The sequence below is a fragment of the Chiloscyllium plagiosum genome, chromosome 2 (genome assembly GCF_004010195.1).
Source record: "Chiloscyllium plagiosum isolate BGI_BamShark_2017 chromosome 2, ASM401019v2, whole genome shotgun sequence".
Classification (NCBI taxonomy): domain Eukaryota; kingdom Metazoa; phylum Chordata; class Chondrichthyes; order Orectolobiformes; family Hemiscylliidae; genus Chiloscyllium; species Chiloscyllium plagiosum.
In genome coordinates, this window is record NC_057711.1 from 8,253,510 (window position 1) to 8,267,710 (window position 14,201).

At 45.3% G+C, this 14,201-nt stretch overlaps 1 protein-coding gene across 1 annotated transcript in view; it reads right to left on the reverse strand.

Moving 5' to 3' along the window:
- Window positions 1-14,201, reverse strand: part of palld (palladin, cytoskeletal associated protein) — a 462,346-nt gene that overhangs the window by 22,835 nt on the left and 425,310 nt on the right. The window contains exons 16-17 of the mRNA XM_043674519.1: window positions 13,143-13,237; window positions 4,013-4,145 (exon numbers count right to left, since the gene is read on the reverse strand). Of these exons, the coding sequence (XP_043530454.1) occupies window positions 4,013-4,145; window positions 13,143-13,237 (228 nt within the window). The remainder of the gene's footprint in view (window positions 1-4,012; window positions 4,146-13,142; window positions 13,238-14,201) is intronic.

Consider the following 14,201-nt stretch of genomic DNA (forward strand, 5'->3'; position numbering starts at 1 on the left):
TTTCCAGGAATATCCTCCCTCAGCACAGCTGTAATGCTATCCCTTATCAAAAACACCTCTCCCCCTCCTCACTTGCCTCCCTTTCTCCCTTTCTATCCTTCCTGTAGCATTTGTATCCTGGAACATTAAGCTGCCAGTCCTGCCCATCCCTGAGCCACATTTCTGTAATTGCAATGATATCCTAGTCCCAGGTTCCTTACCAGCCCTGGGTTCATCTGCCTTCCCTGTTTGGCCTCTTGCATTGAAGTTAATGCAGTTTATCAGTCCTACCTTGTTGCCTGCTTTGTTCCTGCCTGCCCTGACTGTTTGACTCGCCTTTGTTCTTAACTGTACCAGTCTCAGATTGATCTCTTTCCTCACTATCTCCCTGGGTCCCACCCCCCACTTTACTAGTTTAAATCTTCCCGAGCAGCTCTAGCAAATCTCCCTGCCAGTATATTAGTTCCCTTCCAATTCAGGTACAACCCATCCTTCTTGCACAGGTCACTTCTACTCCAGAAGAGATTCCAATGATCCAAAAATGTGAATCCTTCCCTCCTGCACCAGCTCCTCACCCACGCAGTGATCTGCTCTATCATCCCAGTCCTACCCTCACTAGCTTGTAGCACTAGGAGTAATCCAGATATTACTACCCTTGAGGACCTCCTTTTTAAATTCCTGCCTAACTTTCTATATTCTCTCTTCAGAATCTCAACCTTTTCCCTTCCTATGTTATTGTTTCCAATGTGTACAATGACCTCCTGCTAGCCCCTCTCCCCCGTGAGAACATTCTGCACCCTCTCTGAGACATCCTTGATCCTGGCATCAGGGAAGCAACACATCATTCTGCTTTTTCGCTGCTGGCCACAGAGACGTCTGCCTATGCCCCTGACTAGAGAGTCCCCTATCAGAATCGAATGCTTGGAACCCGACGTACCCCTCATTACATTAGAGCCAGCCTCGATACCAGAAATTTGGCTGCTCGTGCTGCATTACCCTGAGAATCCATCACCACCTACGTTTTCCGAAACAGCATACTTGTTTGAAATGGGGATAGCCGGAGGAGACTCCTTCACTACCAACCTACCCCTCCTACTTTTGCTAGAGTTAACCTGACTCCATCTGCAGCTTTTCTTCCTTCCTATAACTGCCATCCATCAAATCTCCTAGCTCTTGTAAATTCCTCCTTGCCTCTAACTGCTGCTTCAACCAATCCATGTGAACTGATAGGATTTGCAACCAAAGACACTTGTTGCAGGCATAATCATCAGTAACATGGAAACTCTCCCTCAACTCCCATATCCGACAGGAAGAGCATATCACTCTACTAAAGGCCATTTTTGCTCCTTCACAATCCACTGACTCAGAAAATAGCACCATCTTACTGCTCTAAAAACACAGTGCTCCAGGCTAACTTAGTACTTATGGTTTATATTTTTTAAATTTAATTGAGACAGATCTCAATAAAATGTATCATTCAATAAAGAACCCACTCTACTCACTACTGTAGACCTACAGCAAGGTTACACGCTAAAAACTATGCACTTATATGTTCCTGTGCAGTGAGTTCTCCCACACAGATTCCTCCAAGGTCAGCTGTGAATTTTGCTGTTTGTTAATTTTCCCAGACGCACTCCGATGTTCAGTGATACATGATTTCAAACAGCAAAGGTGGTAACTGTGCAGATTCGCTGCTGCGTGAGTTAGCAGTGTGGGTTTCTTTCTCTCTCTCTCCTTCATTAACCGTGTGGTCGCTGTCTTTAATTTGTTTTCCTCCTTTTAAAAGTGCCGTTGTTTTAATCTTTTTTTCCCAAAGTTCCAACACAATACACCTCCAACACCTAAAATACCTCAAAGAAGGAGCAGCTTCCGCAGCCACAGTCCTCCATTGAGTTGTTGGGGTTTCTGAGTCTGTACTCAATGGACTTTAGAAGGATGAAAGGGGATCTGATTGAAATGTACAGAACACTGAAAGGCCTAGATAGAGTGGACATGGAGAAGATGTTTCCACTAGTAGGAGAGACTAGGACTCCAGGACACAGCCTCAGAGTGAAGGGATGACCCTTTCAACTGAGATGAGGAGGAATTTCTACAGCCAGGGGGTGGTGAATCTGTCGAATTTATTGCCACAGAGGGCTGTGGAGGACAAGTCATTGAGTGTATTTAAGACAGGGTTAGATAGGTTCTTGACCAGTAAGGGGATCAAGGTCAAGCAGGACAATGTTTTTTTTGTGATTACATTTCACTCATAATGTAATGGGCCGAATGGCCTCATTATGCTGCTATATCTTATGGTATTATGGTGTTATAGCAAACATAAAGCCTTTTGGCTGATCGACTCCATATTGGTTAAAAAAAACACCTAATCCCATTTTCCAGCACTTGGCCCATAGTCTTGTATACCTTGGCATTGCAAGTACACATCTAAATACTTCGTAACTGTTACATGGGTCTCCTACAGACGGTGAGTTCCAGATTCCCACCATCCTCTGGGTGAAAAATAAATTTTTCCCTTGAAACCTTCTGCCCCTTACCTTAAATCTATGTCCCCTGTTCATTGATGCCTCCAACAAAATAACAACAGATGCCAAAGATTCAACTATGTACTGATGCTACAACTCAATGCACAATTGATTTATATGCATGATGGCAGGAATATAGGACCTCATCCAGGTCAAAGATGATGGGATCAGAAGTTCCAGCTCATCCAGTCCACTGTGTCAATGCCAGTGTTGGTGCATCTCACAGTTTTCTGCAGACCCCACACCTTGGCTGAATATCACCATCGTGAAGTTTGTCGTGAACTTGCAGGTAGAAGATGACACCTAGGACAGTGTGACACTCCCTGAGTACTGCACTGGAAGTGCCAGCCTGCTTGCGGCACATTAAAATGCCCATACTCCTGGGCCCAGAGGGCTGGGTTCAAGTGCCATGTGCTCCAGAGGTCATAGATCAGCATGGAAACAGACCGTTGGCCTAACGGGTCCATGCTGACCAGGTCTCCCAAACTAAACTAGTCCCATTTGTCTGCATTTGGCCCATATCCCTCTAAAGCTTTCTCAACCACATACCCATCCAAATGTCTTTTAAAGTTGTAACTGTACTCACCTCCACCACTTCCTCTGGCAGCTTGCACCACCCTCTGTGCCCCTCAGGTCCCTTTTAAATCTTTCCTCTCTCACCTTAAACCTGTGCCCTCTAGTTTTGGCCTCTCCTATCCTGGGGAAAAGACCTTTGCTCTTCACCCTATCCATGCCCCCCATAATTTTATAAATTTCTGTAAGGCCATCCCTCAGCCTGCTATGCTCCAGGGAAAACAGCCCCAGCCTGTCCAGCCTCTCCTTATAACTCAAACCCTCCAGGAACAGGCTTGTCAATCTTTTTTGCACCCTTTCCAGTTTAATAACATCCTTCCTTTAGCAGCGTGACTGGAATTATACCCTGTACTCCAAATTTGGCTTTATCAGTATCGCACACAGCCTTAACATGACGTCCCAACTCCTGTACCTAAGTGCTCTGACTGATGAAGGCAAGCATACCAAGCGCTTTCATCACCACCCTGTCGACCTGTGGTACTGTTTTCAAAGAAATATGTATCTGTACCGTTAGGTGTCTCCATTCAACAACACTCTTTAAGACCCTACCATTAACTCTGTAAGTCCTGTTTGACTTACTAAAATGCAACAACTCACATAAACTCCACCTGCCCACTGGCCCAGTTGATCAAGATCCCCATTGTATACTTAGGTAACCTTCTTCACTGTCCACTATACCACCAATCTCGGTGTCATCTGCACACATACCAACTGTGCCTCCTATATTTCTCATCCCCGCAGAGGAAGTGGGGACAGTAGGTTATCCTAAATCAGGTGTGCTTTAACATCTCTGAACAGATTGATTAGAAAATATCTCAATTATTGTGTCGAGGTCTGGAGTGGAACTCGAAACCACAATCTTCTAACTTCTTTGGCCCGTGGCCAAAGAACACCACAGCTGGTGGTTACTCTGTGCCTCTGAATGTGTTTCTGTTTACCTTGCAGTCCATTCGACACAGCTTCCCCTCCTGGACAATCATGTCTCCTGGCGCTTGCAGGAAGTGAGGTCGGAAGAAGCGCTGCTGGATAGCTTCAGTTTCCTCTCCACTGTCCCGGGACCTGGACCGAGGCCTAGAGCCGACACAAAAACATTCCATTGAACGGAGCAGATTTTTAATAACCCCTTCGTTTGGAGAATATGGGAAAAATATACTGAGGCTAGCTCAGATTACAGCTCCACTTTTTAAAAATCATTCACTGGATCAGGGCGTCACTGGTTAGGCCAGCATTTATTGCCCAGAGAGTTGTTAAGAGTCAACCACATTCCTGTGGGTCTGGAGTCACATGTAGGCCAGACCAGGTAAAGATGGCAGTTTCCTTCCCTGAAGGACATCGGTGATCAGATGGGGTTTTCCTGACAATGGATTCATGGTCATCATGAAACTCTTAATTCTAGATTTTTATTTTTAATTGAATTCAAGTCCCACCACCTGCCATAGCAGGATACAAATGCATGTCTCTAGAACATTACCTGGGTCTCTGGATTACAGGTTGTTCTGTTATAACACTCGTGATTGGCGAATTGGGTGCGCTGTTTCTCAAGTGCAAACTTTTACAACGTATGTTGGCTGTAACGCAATTACATCGCCAATGCTTTAAGCGCTGGTTCTTAAGTGCGATTTTTCTATAATGTGGGTTTGCACAAGAACACAACCATTGTGTTATGGAAGAACTGACTGTAATTGCATAATGATCAAACCATTAAGGCATCGCCTCCCCCTGCAGTTGATCATCTACTGGCCCCAGTTCACCCTGCTACAATACAGGTTTCAATTTAATGCCAAGATTAGAATTGAGAGGCTTGTCATGTGATGTGGGAATTGGCAATAGGGTCACCATTTCTTGACCATCTCTAATGACCCTTGAACTGTGTGGCTTTCTAGGCAGTGTCATAGGGACAGGAAGTAAACGCCTACACTGCTAGGGGTCTGCCAGAGGATGTGGGGACAGTAGATAATCCTCCCCTCAATAATAAGTCACCAGGTGGGTTTCAAAAACAATTCATAGTAGTTGCACTATGATCACCATGACTGACATTAGTTGACTCTTGTCCCCCACACACCCCCACCCCCCTCAACCGTACCATCTCCTGTATAAAAATCATCCTTTTCCTAACTACTGAAAAAGGGTCACTGGACCCGAAATGTTAGCTCTGATTTCTCTCCACAGATCACCTGCTGAACGTTGCCAACAATTTCTGTCTTTGGTTTCCGATTTCCAGCAACCGTGGTTCTTTCGATCTTATGGCTGAGACTAGTTTTCAATTCGAGAAACACAGAAAACAGGAGCAGGAGTAGGCCATTCAGCCCTTTGAGCCTGCACCGCCATTCAATGTGATCACGGCCGATCATCCAACTCAGTCCCCGTTCCCACTTTCTCCCCAGCCCCCTTGATCCGTTTAGCTTTAAGAACTGTATCTAACTCCTTCTGGAAAACCTTTAATGTTTTGGCTTCAGCTGCTTCCTGGGAGAGGAAATTCCACAGGCCCACCACTATCTGGGGTGAGGACATTTCTCCTGATCTCAGCCTTAAATGGTCTAACCTTTATCCTTTGACAACGACCCCTGGATCTGGACACCCTGGTCATTGGGAATATTCTTCTTGCGTTTGCCTGTCTAGTCCTGTTGGAATTTTATAGGCTTCTATATTCCAGAATTATTGATAAAATTAAAATTCCATCAGTTTCCACAGCCAGATTTGAACCTCTGCCTCTCAGGGCACTGGTCTGGGACCCTAGTGCAGCAACGTTATCACTTCGCGAGTTTTGAGAATATTTGTAGCTCAGGTTGAGGTTTTGGATGTAGGTTTGCTCACTGAGCTGCAAGGTTCAAATTTCCAGACATTCGTTACCTCACTAGATAACATCTTCAGTGGGCCTCAGGCGAAGCAATGCTGAAAATTCCTGCTTTCTATTTATACGTTTGGGTTTCTTTGGGTTGGTGATGTCATTTCCTGTGGTGAAGTCACTTCCTATTTCTTTTCTCAAGGAGTGGTAGATGGGGTCTAACTCAATGTGTTATCAGTATAGCACCATCACACCACAACCATCCAGCTATCAGGAACAATTTGGACAAGCTGGTGCTCTGTTCCCTTGGAAACAGAGGATTACGAAGAGACTTGGAGGCTCAAGGTTTTTAAGTTGGTGAAAGAGTTTGATGGGGAGACATGAAGTTGACCTTTCCACTGGCGAGTGAGACCAGAATTAACGACTATAAATAAAAAGGCAAAGGCGCCATTTGTCTTATCAGAAAATGGGGCTATTTTCAAAGTGGCAAGAGAGAGATGGTGTTGGTTTAACCTAGTGGTGACTGGGAAGAGGAACTGCTCATGGTAACCTGAGACTGGTGCTGGAGCTGAACCCGAACCCACAACTTAAGTGTCATTTTACATTACAAAGCAGTCATCCTGCCAACTGAGCTAAACCATCACAAATATCAACCTACCTGTCTGATCAGAAATTCAGGAATAACAACTTCAGCCAGACACTGGAGACTCAGTCGCACGGTGAGCAATTTGGGCAAATTTCATCAACGTTCATTTGAAATAGAAACATCAAAATGGACCCGTGGGGCTGAATGGCCTTGAGGTGGAGTGCTGATTTCAGTGGCATTTTGGAAAGCTGACACTTTACTCATTCATGGGACGCGAGCGTGTCTGACTGGGCAAGCATTTATTCCCTGTCTCTAATTGCTCTGCGGAAAGTGATGGTAAGCTTTCGTCCTGAGCAGCTGCAGTCTTCAAGGTAGGGACACCCACAGTGTTGTCAGGGAGGCAGTTCCAGGAGTTTGACCCAGCTACACTGAAGAAACGGCAAGCCAGGATGGTGAGTGGCTTGGAGGGGAACCTGCAGGTGGTGGTACCCTTGTCCTTCCAGGGGATACAGGTGAGTTACTGTGACATACTGAAACAAACGAGATTCTTAGGAGACTTGAAAGCAGCGATGAGGAAAGGTTGTTTCCCGTTGTGGGAGGGTCTAGCACCAGAGTGCATCATCTCAGTACGAGGGGTTGTACATTTAAGACAGAGATGAGGAGGAATTGCTTTTCTTTGAGGGAATCTGTGGAATGCTTTACTGAAGGGGCTGGTTCATTAAGCATATTCAAGGCTAAGATAGACTTTGAATCTGTAGGGGTATTGAGGGTTATGGGGAAAAAGCAAGAAAGTGGAACTGAGGATAACCAGATCAGCCATGATCTGATCGAATGGGTGGAACAGACTCGATGGGCCGAATGGTCTATTTCTGCTTCAAATTCCAAGACAGGCACTGTGAATGCCCCATCTACAAACTACTTAATCTGCCACACAGCGTTCAGACGTCCAGTGATTGTGATCGGTGCTAGATAAATGGAAGTCTTTCTTTTCTTCGGCCTTGGAGGTTTCACTGGGTTAGTCAGACACTGTGGCACAGAGATTTAATGGTTCACATTTTCATGAAACGACTGAGGAAGTTAAAATTTCACGATCAGTTTACAGCAATAAAGCCCGGCTGAAGAAACGGGGCTGGCTTACTGAGTTTATGAGTCAAACTTCCTTAAAAGAAAACATTATCCCTCAGTCTTAAATGTACCCAAGCATCCGCCTGCTCTCAGTGAAACATGAGCTGGGTCTTTTGACAAGACATTTGGTTACCAACTCCAGCTGGACTGTCAAAAAAATTAGGCATTGATTGTGAAGGGCAGACCCCAGTCAATGGTTACTGCAATGTTCCAGAAATGCTCTTCTGAAAGAATCGCTTGTTTGAGCTCAAGGCCAGCTCCCCCACCCCCCACCACCACAATTGTTATTGCAAACAGCATGAACTCAACTCAGCCCCACACAGAGCCACATGCACTTTCACACTTACACACACACGCACTCACTCACACACAGCCACTTGCACTCTCACACACACACACTGACACACACAGTCAATATAATCATACACTCTTGCACACACATTCACATGCACTCTCACATACACACACTCACACACACAGCCAATGCACTCACACAAAACCACATGCACTCACACACCCACTCACACACACACAGCCACATGCATTTACACACACTCACTCTCACACACACTCACACACAGCCACAAGCACTCTCATACATACACTCTCAGTCTATCACACCCAAATTCTCACTCACTCTCACACAGTAATCTCTCATATAACACTCCCTCACACACACATATACAATTATCTCACACACACACACACACACACACACACACCTCATCATTGAAAAGCTCTTTAATTGTTAAACTGTGCCAAAAACACGTACCCTTTGAGCTACTCAGGAACACTTTGTGACTACGTACTTTCAGGTTTAAGATTATATGTGGATATAGTGAAAAGAGAAGTGGGAGTGTAGTATTTGATCTGAAGTCCTGGGATCTTTCACCTTTCTATCTTAAACAACACCCTGATTAGCACCACTTCACCTCAGAAAGAAGGGCTTTCAGACATCTCGATACTGTAAACTGCTGCAGGAATCCAAGTTTGAATTAAAGATATTGATTAAGTTGTTTGAAGGAGCAGATGCTTTGGTAATAACAGGCCCGCTCCATTTAATTTCCACACCACCCACAGCTACAGCTACAGCTACAGCTCAGCAATGAAAGGGCGTTTCCTGGACTCACTGCTGCAGTGGTGAGAGGACACAGCACTAAGCCAGATGTGAGAAGAGAGGGACTTCCTTAAAAAAGCAGTGACGTACCACGATAGTGACAGGTGCTATGTAAAGACAGGCTGTTGTGATGATCTGGAATGTGCTGCCTGAAAGGAAGAGGAGGGGAAATTGAAGTAACTTAGGAAAGGAGTTGGATTAAGAAACAAAAAGCTGCCTCATGTGTGATCCAGCGAACGCCTACTCCTCTATCTGTGGTAATTAATCCGTGGGACTCCACCATCCAACCAATCAAGATTTGTCAACGACAGGCTTCCCCTTTAGTTTCAATATCGAGATGGATATTGATGACATGGGGTGGTGGTCTCTGGTGCAGAGTAACAACACCAACAGTGTAGGTTCAATTCCAGAGTTGGCTGAGATCACCATGAATGTCTCTTCTTTTCAATCTCTCCCCTCACCTGAGGTGTAGTGACCCTCAGGTAAAACCACCACCAGTTCTCTCTCTCTCTTTCTAATGAGACAGCAGCCCTATGGCAATGATCATGCTATTTATCTACACTTGCTGACAACCAGACCCATCAGTGAGTTACTCAAAGATGAAAAAACTTACCTTGATATAGGAGCATCAGGTTCACTCAGATATGATCATGGTTGATCCTCTATCTCAAGAGAATATTGTCCCCCGACCCAACCCCAATATCCCTTGACAGCTTCATGGTCCAGAATTCTGTCTGTCTCTTTCTGAAAAATATTCTGGTCTTCTACAGTCTGAGTCAAAAATCCACCATCTCAGCTGAAATGTGCGGATATTAAAATGACACCTGTGACAACCTCAGAACATCCCCAATCATTTTATAGCCAATGTAAAATATAGACAGTATTGTAACTTAGCTAATCTGTGCACAGTGAGATCCGAAACGAAAACATGATAATGACCAGTTTCTGCAATGCTTGTGTGAGTGTCAGGACACCAGGGGTAACTCCCCTATTCCTATCGATGTAGTTCTTTTGTCAACCTGGGTGGGTAGACAGGGTTCTTGGATTAATGTCTCAGTCTGACAGCTAGAACAGCACTCTCTCAGTACTGCAGTGAAGTGTTAGTTTGGACGATGTACTGAAGCCTCCAGTGTGAGACTTAAACCCACAAATATTTGAGTAAGGAGTAAGGGCCACGGCTACTGAGTTGTCACTGATATGAACACTTCACACACACACACAAAAAAAAATCCTGATCAAAAGAAGCCCTGAGCAGTCTGAATCCCAAAGTAACTCTCCATCAAAGATAGAAATAGCTAATCCTAATACGATGAAAATGTACGTCACTTTATTCAATTTTATGTGGTCAAATCTCACTGGAAAGGATTGTGATCTTCCAATTTAGCATGGGGAAGTGCTTTACTTTCCTGTGCTAAAAATCATTGGATGAGTTCCCAACAAACTCAGGAATGGATTAATGTGCACGGGTTACTGCTTCACAAATTTGAACAAGTGTGAACCTTTGAATCTGTGCTTGTATCCTAATCCCTCCATGGCGTCCGTCTTCCCCAACTCTGTAACATCCTCCAGCCATTCCAAGCCTCCAAGGTCCCTGAATTTCTCCAGCTCTGATCTCTAGGCCATACCCTGTTTCCTTTACACACTGTCTATATTTTACATTGGCTGTAAAATGACTGGGGGCGTTCTGAGGTTGTCACAGGTGACGAACCTCTGGTTGCACCAGAGACCACCACCATTTTAATATCCGCACATTTCAGCTGAGATGGTGGATTCTTGACTCCGACTGTGGAAGACCAGAATATTTTTCAGAAAGAGACAGACAGAATGGCTGCTGTACTTCCATCTGCCTAGGCCTCAGGCTTTGCAATTCCCTCCTTCTCACTGCCTAAGGCTGAGGCACCAGAATTCCCTCCTTCCATGCTCCTAGGCCCCAGGCTCCAGAATTCCCCCTTCCAGCTGCCTAGGCTCCAGGCTCTGCAATTCCCTCCTTTTATCTGCTTAGGTTCCATGCTCCAGAATTCAGACTTTTCAACTGCCTAGGTCTAAACATCTTGTTGGGCTGAAGGGCCTGTTTCCACATTGTAGGGATTCTATAATTCTATGATCTGGAGTTCCCTTCTTTCATGCACTGGGCTCCAAACTCTGGAATCTGTCTAGGCCTCTAGCTACTGAGGCCCAAGATCCAGAATTCCTCCCCTTCCAATCTCCTGTAAAACCCATCTTCAAACATGCGTCTAGACAAAGTCTTTGGTCATTCGTCACAATGTCTCCTTATGAGGCTGGATATCAAATTCTACTTGACTATGTTTCTGCGGAGTAGCCTGTAATGTTTAATATACTGAAAGGAGCTACATTAAAACAAGGCCAAGGGAAATACATTCATTTTCTGGCCAAACTAGAGAATCCTGAGTGGCGGACGTTATGAATGTGACAGATTCCTGGTCCGTTGTATGATGGACAAGAAATTGAAGCCTCTACCCATCACCATCCATAGTTCCAGGCTACAATGTGTATGTAAAAGCGTTGTTACAGAAACACGGACTCATCATGGTGGGGGAGGTGGGGGCTGAGTTGACCGGAAGTGTGGAGTGGGCTTAGCTTGGTGCCAACACCATAGGGTTCAATCCGTGCTCCAGCTGGGGCGGGGTTGGAAGCTGGGCTGTTTTTGGGACATACCTCCCAACCTCCCCTCCCCCACAGCAACGGTGGTAATCAAGGTGCTGTGGATCCGACCGGCACGTGGGCTGAGAACTGGGGAGTTCATCAATGTAAGTTGTTTTTCAAAATATGGTTTACAAATCCCCTCCGCTCGGTAACTGGATTATCGCTTCGTGAGCTCTTAAGCTTTGGTGGTAATCTTGAGATCGAGAAAACAAACCCTGAGAAACTAAAGACATGCTACAGATGTCCATTTCCACTTCTGTTAGCTCTGTAATCAAGCCAGTCCTTAAACCTGTCCACCTTAGGAAAGTACGGCCAACTTCTTAGTAACTGAGAGGAGATTAGTGGGAGAGACCGAGAGAGAGGGAAACCATCACAATTGATGGTCAAATATCAGTCTGACAGGGCCAGTCCCCTCAGAGTCACGATGAAATACAAACAGGGCTTTGTGTTCTGTGCTGTTTTCCTCCCAGATCCTTTCCACTTCATTTAAAATGAAAAGCTTTAGCCGCACGACCAAGACATTAAATGAAATGTCAAACTTGCACCGAACTTTGGTGGGACCACAATCAAGAGTGCTGTGCAGACATCGGGTCTCTATCTTACAAAATGGCCACAGGGGACATTGGGTAAAACCAGATTGACAAGGATGCTAACCAGAGCTGAGACTGACCAGAAAAATGAACCCAACTGGCTCTGGCTTTTTTCTTGGTGGAACAGAAGCGTGAGAGATTGAGGTAGAGAGGTTTTGACAGGGTCGATGTGGAGAGGACACGGCCCATGATCTGACTAAATGTCAGAGCAGACTCGAGGAGCTGAATTCCTTCCTTCTGTTCCTTGTTTGCATGCCTGTACTGCTCTTTTAAGATTAAGAAGCAAGTGAATAGGTAGATGTGGGGCTGACTGTAACTAGGTGCCATGCAGATGGGACAGGCATTAAATAACCCAGTAGGGAATTCAGGAGCAACTCAGAAATAAAACGAAACATAAAAATACATGAGCAGGCGTAGGCCATTCAGCCCTTCGAGCCTACTCCAGCATTCAATGTGATCGTGGCCAATCATCCAACTCAGTCCCCTGTTCCCACTTTCTCCCCATACCCTTTGACCCCTGTAGCCATAAGAATTGTATTTAACTCTTTCTTGAAAACATTCAATAATTTGGCCTGACCCGCTTTCTGTCGGAGTGAATTCCGCAGGCTCACCACTCACTGGGTGAAGAAATTTCTCCTCATCTCCGTCCTGAATGGCCTACCGCACATTCTTAGATTGTGACCCTGGTTTTGAACTCTCTAGCCATCAGGAACATCCTTCCTACATTTACCCTGTCTTGTCCTAGTAGAATTTTGTAGGTTTCTTTCAAACTCCAATGAATATTGTCCTAAACAATCTAGTTTCTCTTCATATATCATCCCAGGAATCAGTCTGGGAAACCACTGTTGCATTCCCTCCATTGCTAGATCGTCCTTCCTCAGATGAGGAGACCAGAACCATACACAATACCTCAGGTCTCCAAATTATTACCCAGAGATTGGTGAAACTCTCAACCACAAGAGGTCATTGAGGTGAATATTATACGTGCATTAATAGGAAGATCGCAAAACAGATGAAGGTAGAAGGGAGAGAAGACTGTGTGGATAAGGGGAGAGGAAGAGAGGAATGAGGTTCCTGTGGAGGGTTAACACCAATGTTGATGATTTGGGCCAAATGGCTTGTTTCAACGCTGCACTTTCCATGAATGTATTTGAGATTGAAGTAGACATCTTTCACTTCCCGTGTAACAAAAGGACATTACCTTCGCCCAGGTGACTGTCCGGCTGGAGAGCGGGGTGAGCGTCCTCTCTGGCTTATAGTTTGGACCATTAGTCTGCCTGTGCAGCTGGTCCTACCCTGTGGAAAGAGAGAAGGAACAATCAATGGCATGTCCAATGAACCAGTGAGCTTCAGCAAACTCTGCCATCTTTCAATTCTGGCCTCTTCAGCATCTCCAATAACAACCCCCTCCTCCCCAGCCTCCACCATTCATGGCCATATTTTTCAGATGTCCAATATGGCCCTAAACTGATTTTCACCCAAACGTGTCGACCTCTTTCCTTCTTTAATAGAGTCACAGATGAACAGACCCATCGGTCCAATTCCTCCATGCTAATCAGATATCCTAGCCTAATCTAGTTCCATTTGCCAGCACCTGGCCCATATCCCTGTGAACCTTTCTTATTCATATACCCATCCAGATGCCTTTTAAATGTTGCAATTGTACCAGCCTCCACCACTTCCTCTGGTAGCTCATTCCATACACGTACCACCCTCTGCGTGAAAAAGTTGCCGGAAAAGCACAGCAGGTCAGGCAGCAACCGAGAAGCAGGAGAATCGACGTTTCCAGCCGGAGCCCTTCATCAGGTCGGATGCTGCCTGACCTGCTGTGCTTTTCCAGCACCACTCTGATCTAAACTCTGGTTTCCAGCATCTGCAGTCCTCACTTTTGCTTTGTGAAAAAGTTGCCCCTTAGGTCTCTTTTATATCTTTCCCCTCTCACCCTAAATCTATACCCTCTAGTTCTGGCCTCACCCACCCTAGGGTAAAGACCTTGTCCATTCACTCTATCCATGCCCCTCATGATTTTATACGCTCCAGGGAAACCAGCCCCAGACTATTCAGCCTCTTCCTTTAGCTCAAATTCTTAATAAGTACTTTGCATCGGTATTCATCAAGGAGCGGGACATGGCGGATTGAATTGAATTGAATTGAATTTATTGTCGTGTGTACTGAGGCACAGTGAAAAGCTTTGTCTGGCGAGCAATACAGGCAGATCACAGAGTTAAGTAGCACAGATAAGTAAATAATAGGTAAACAG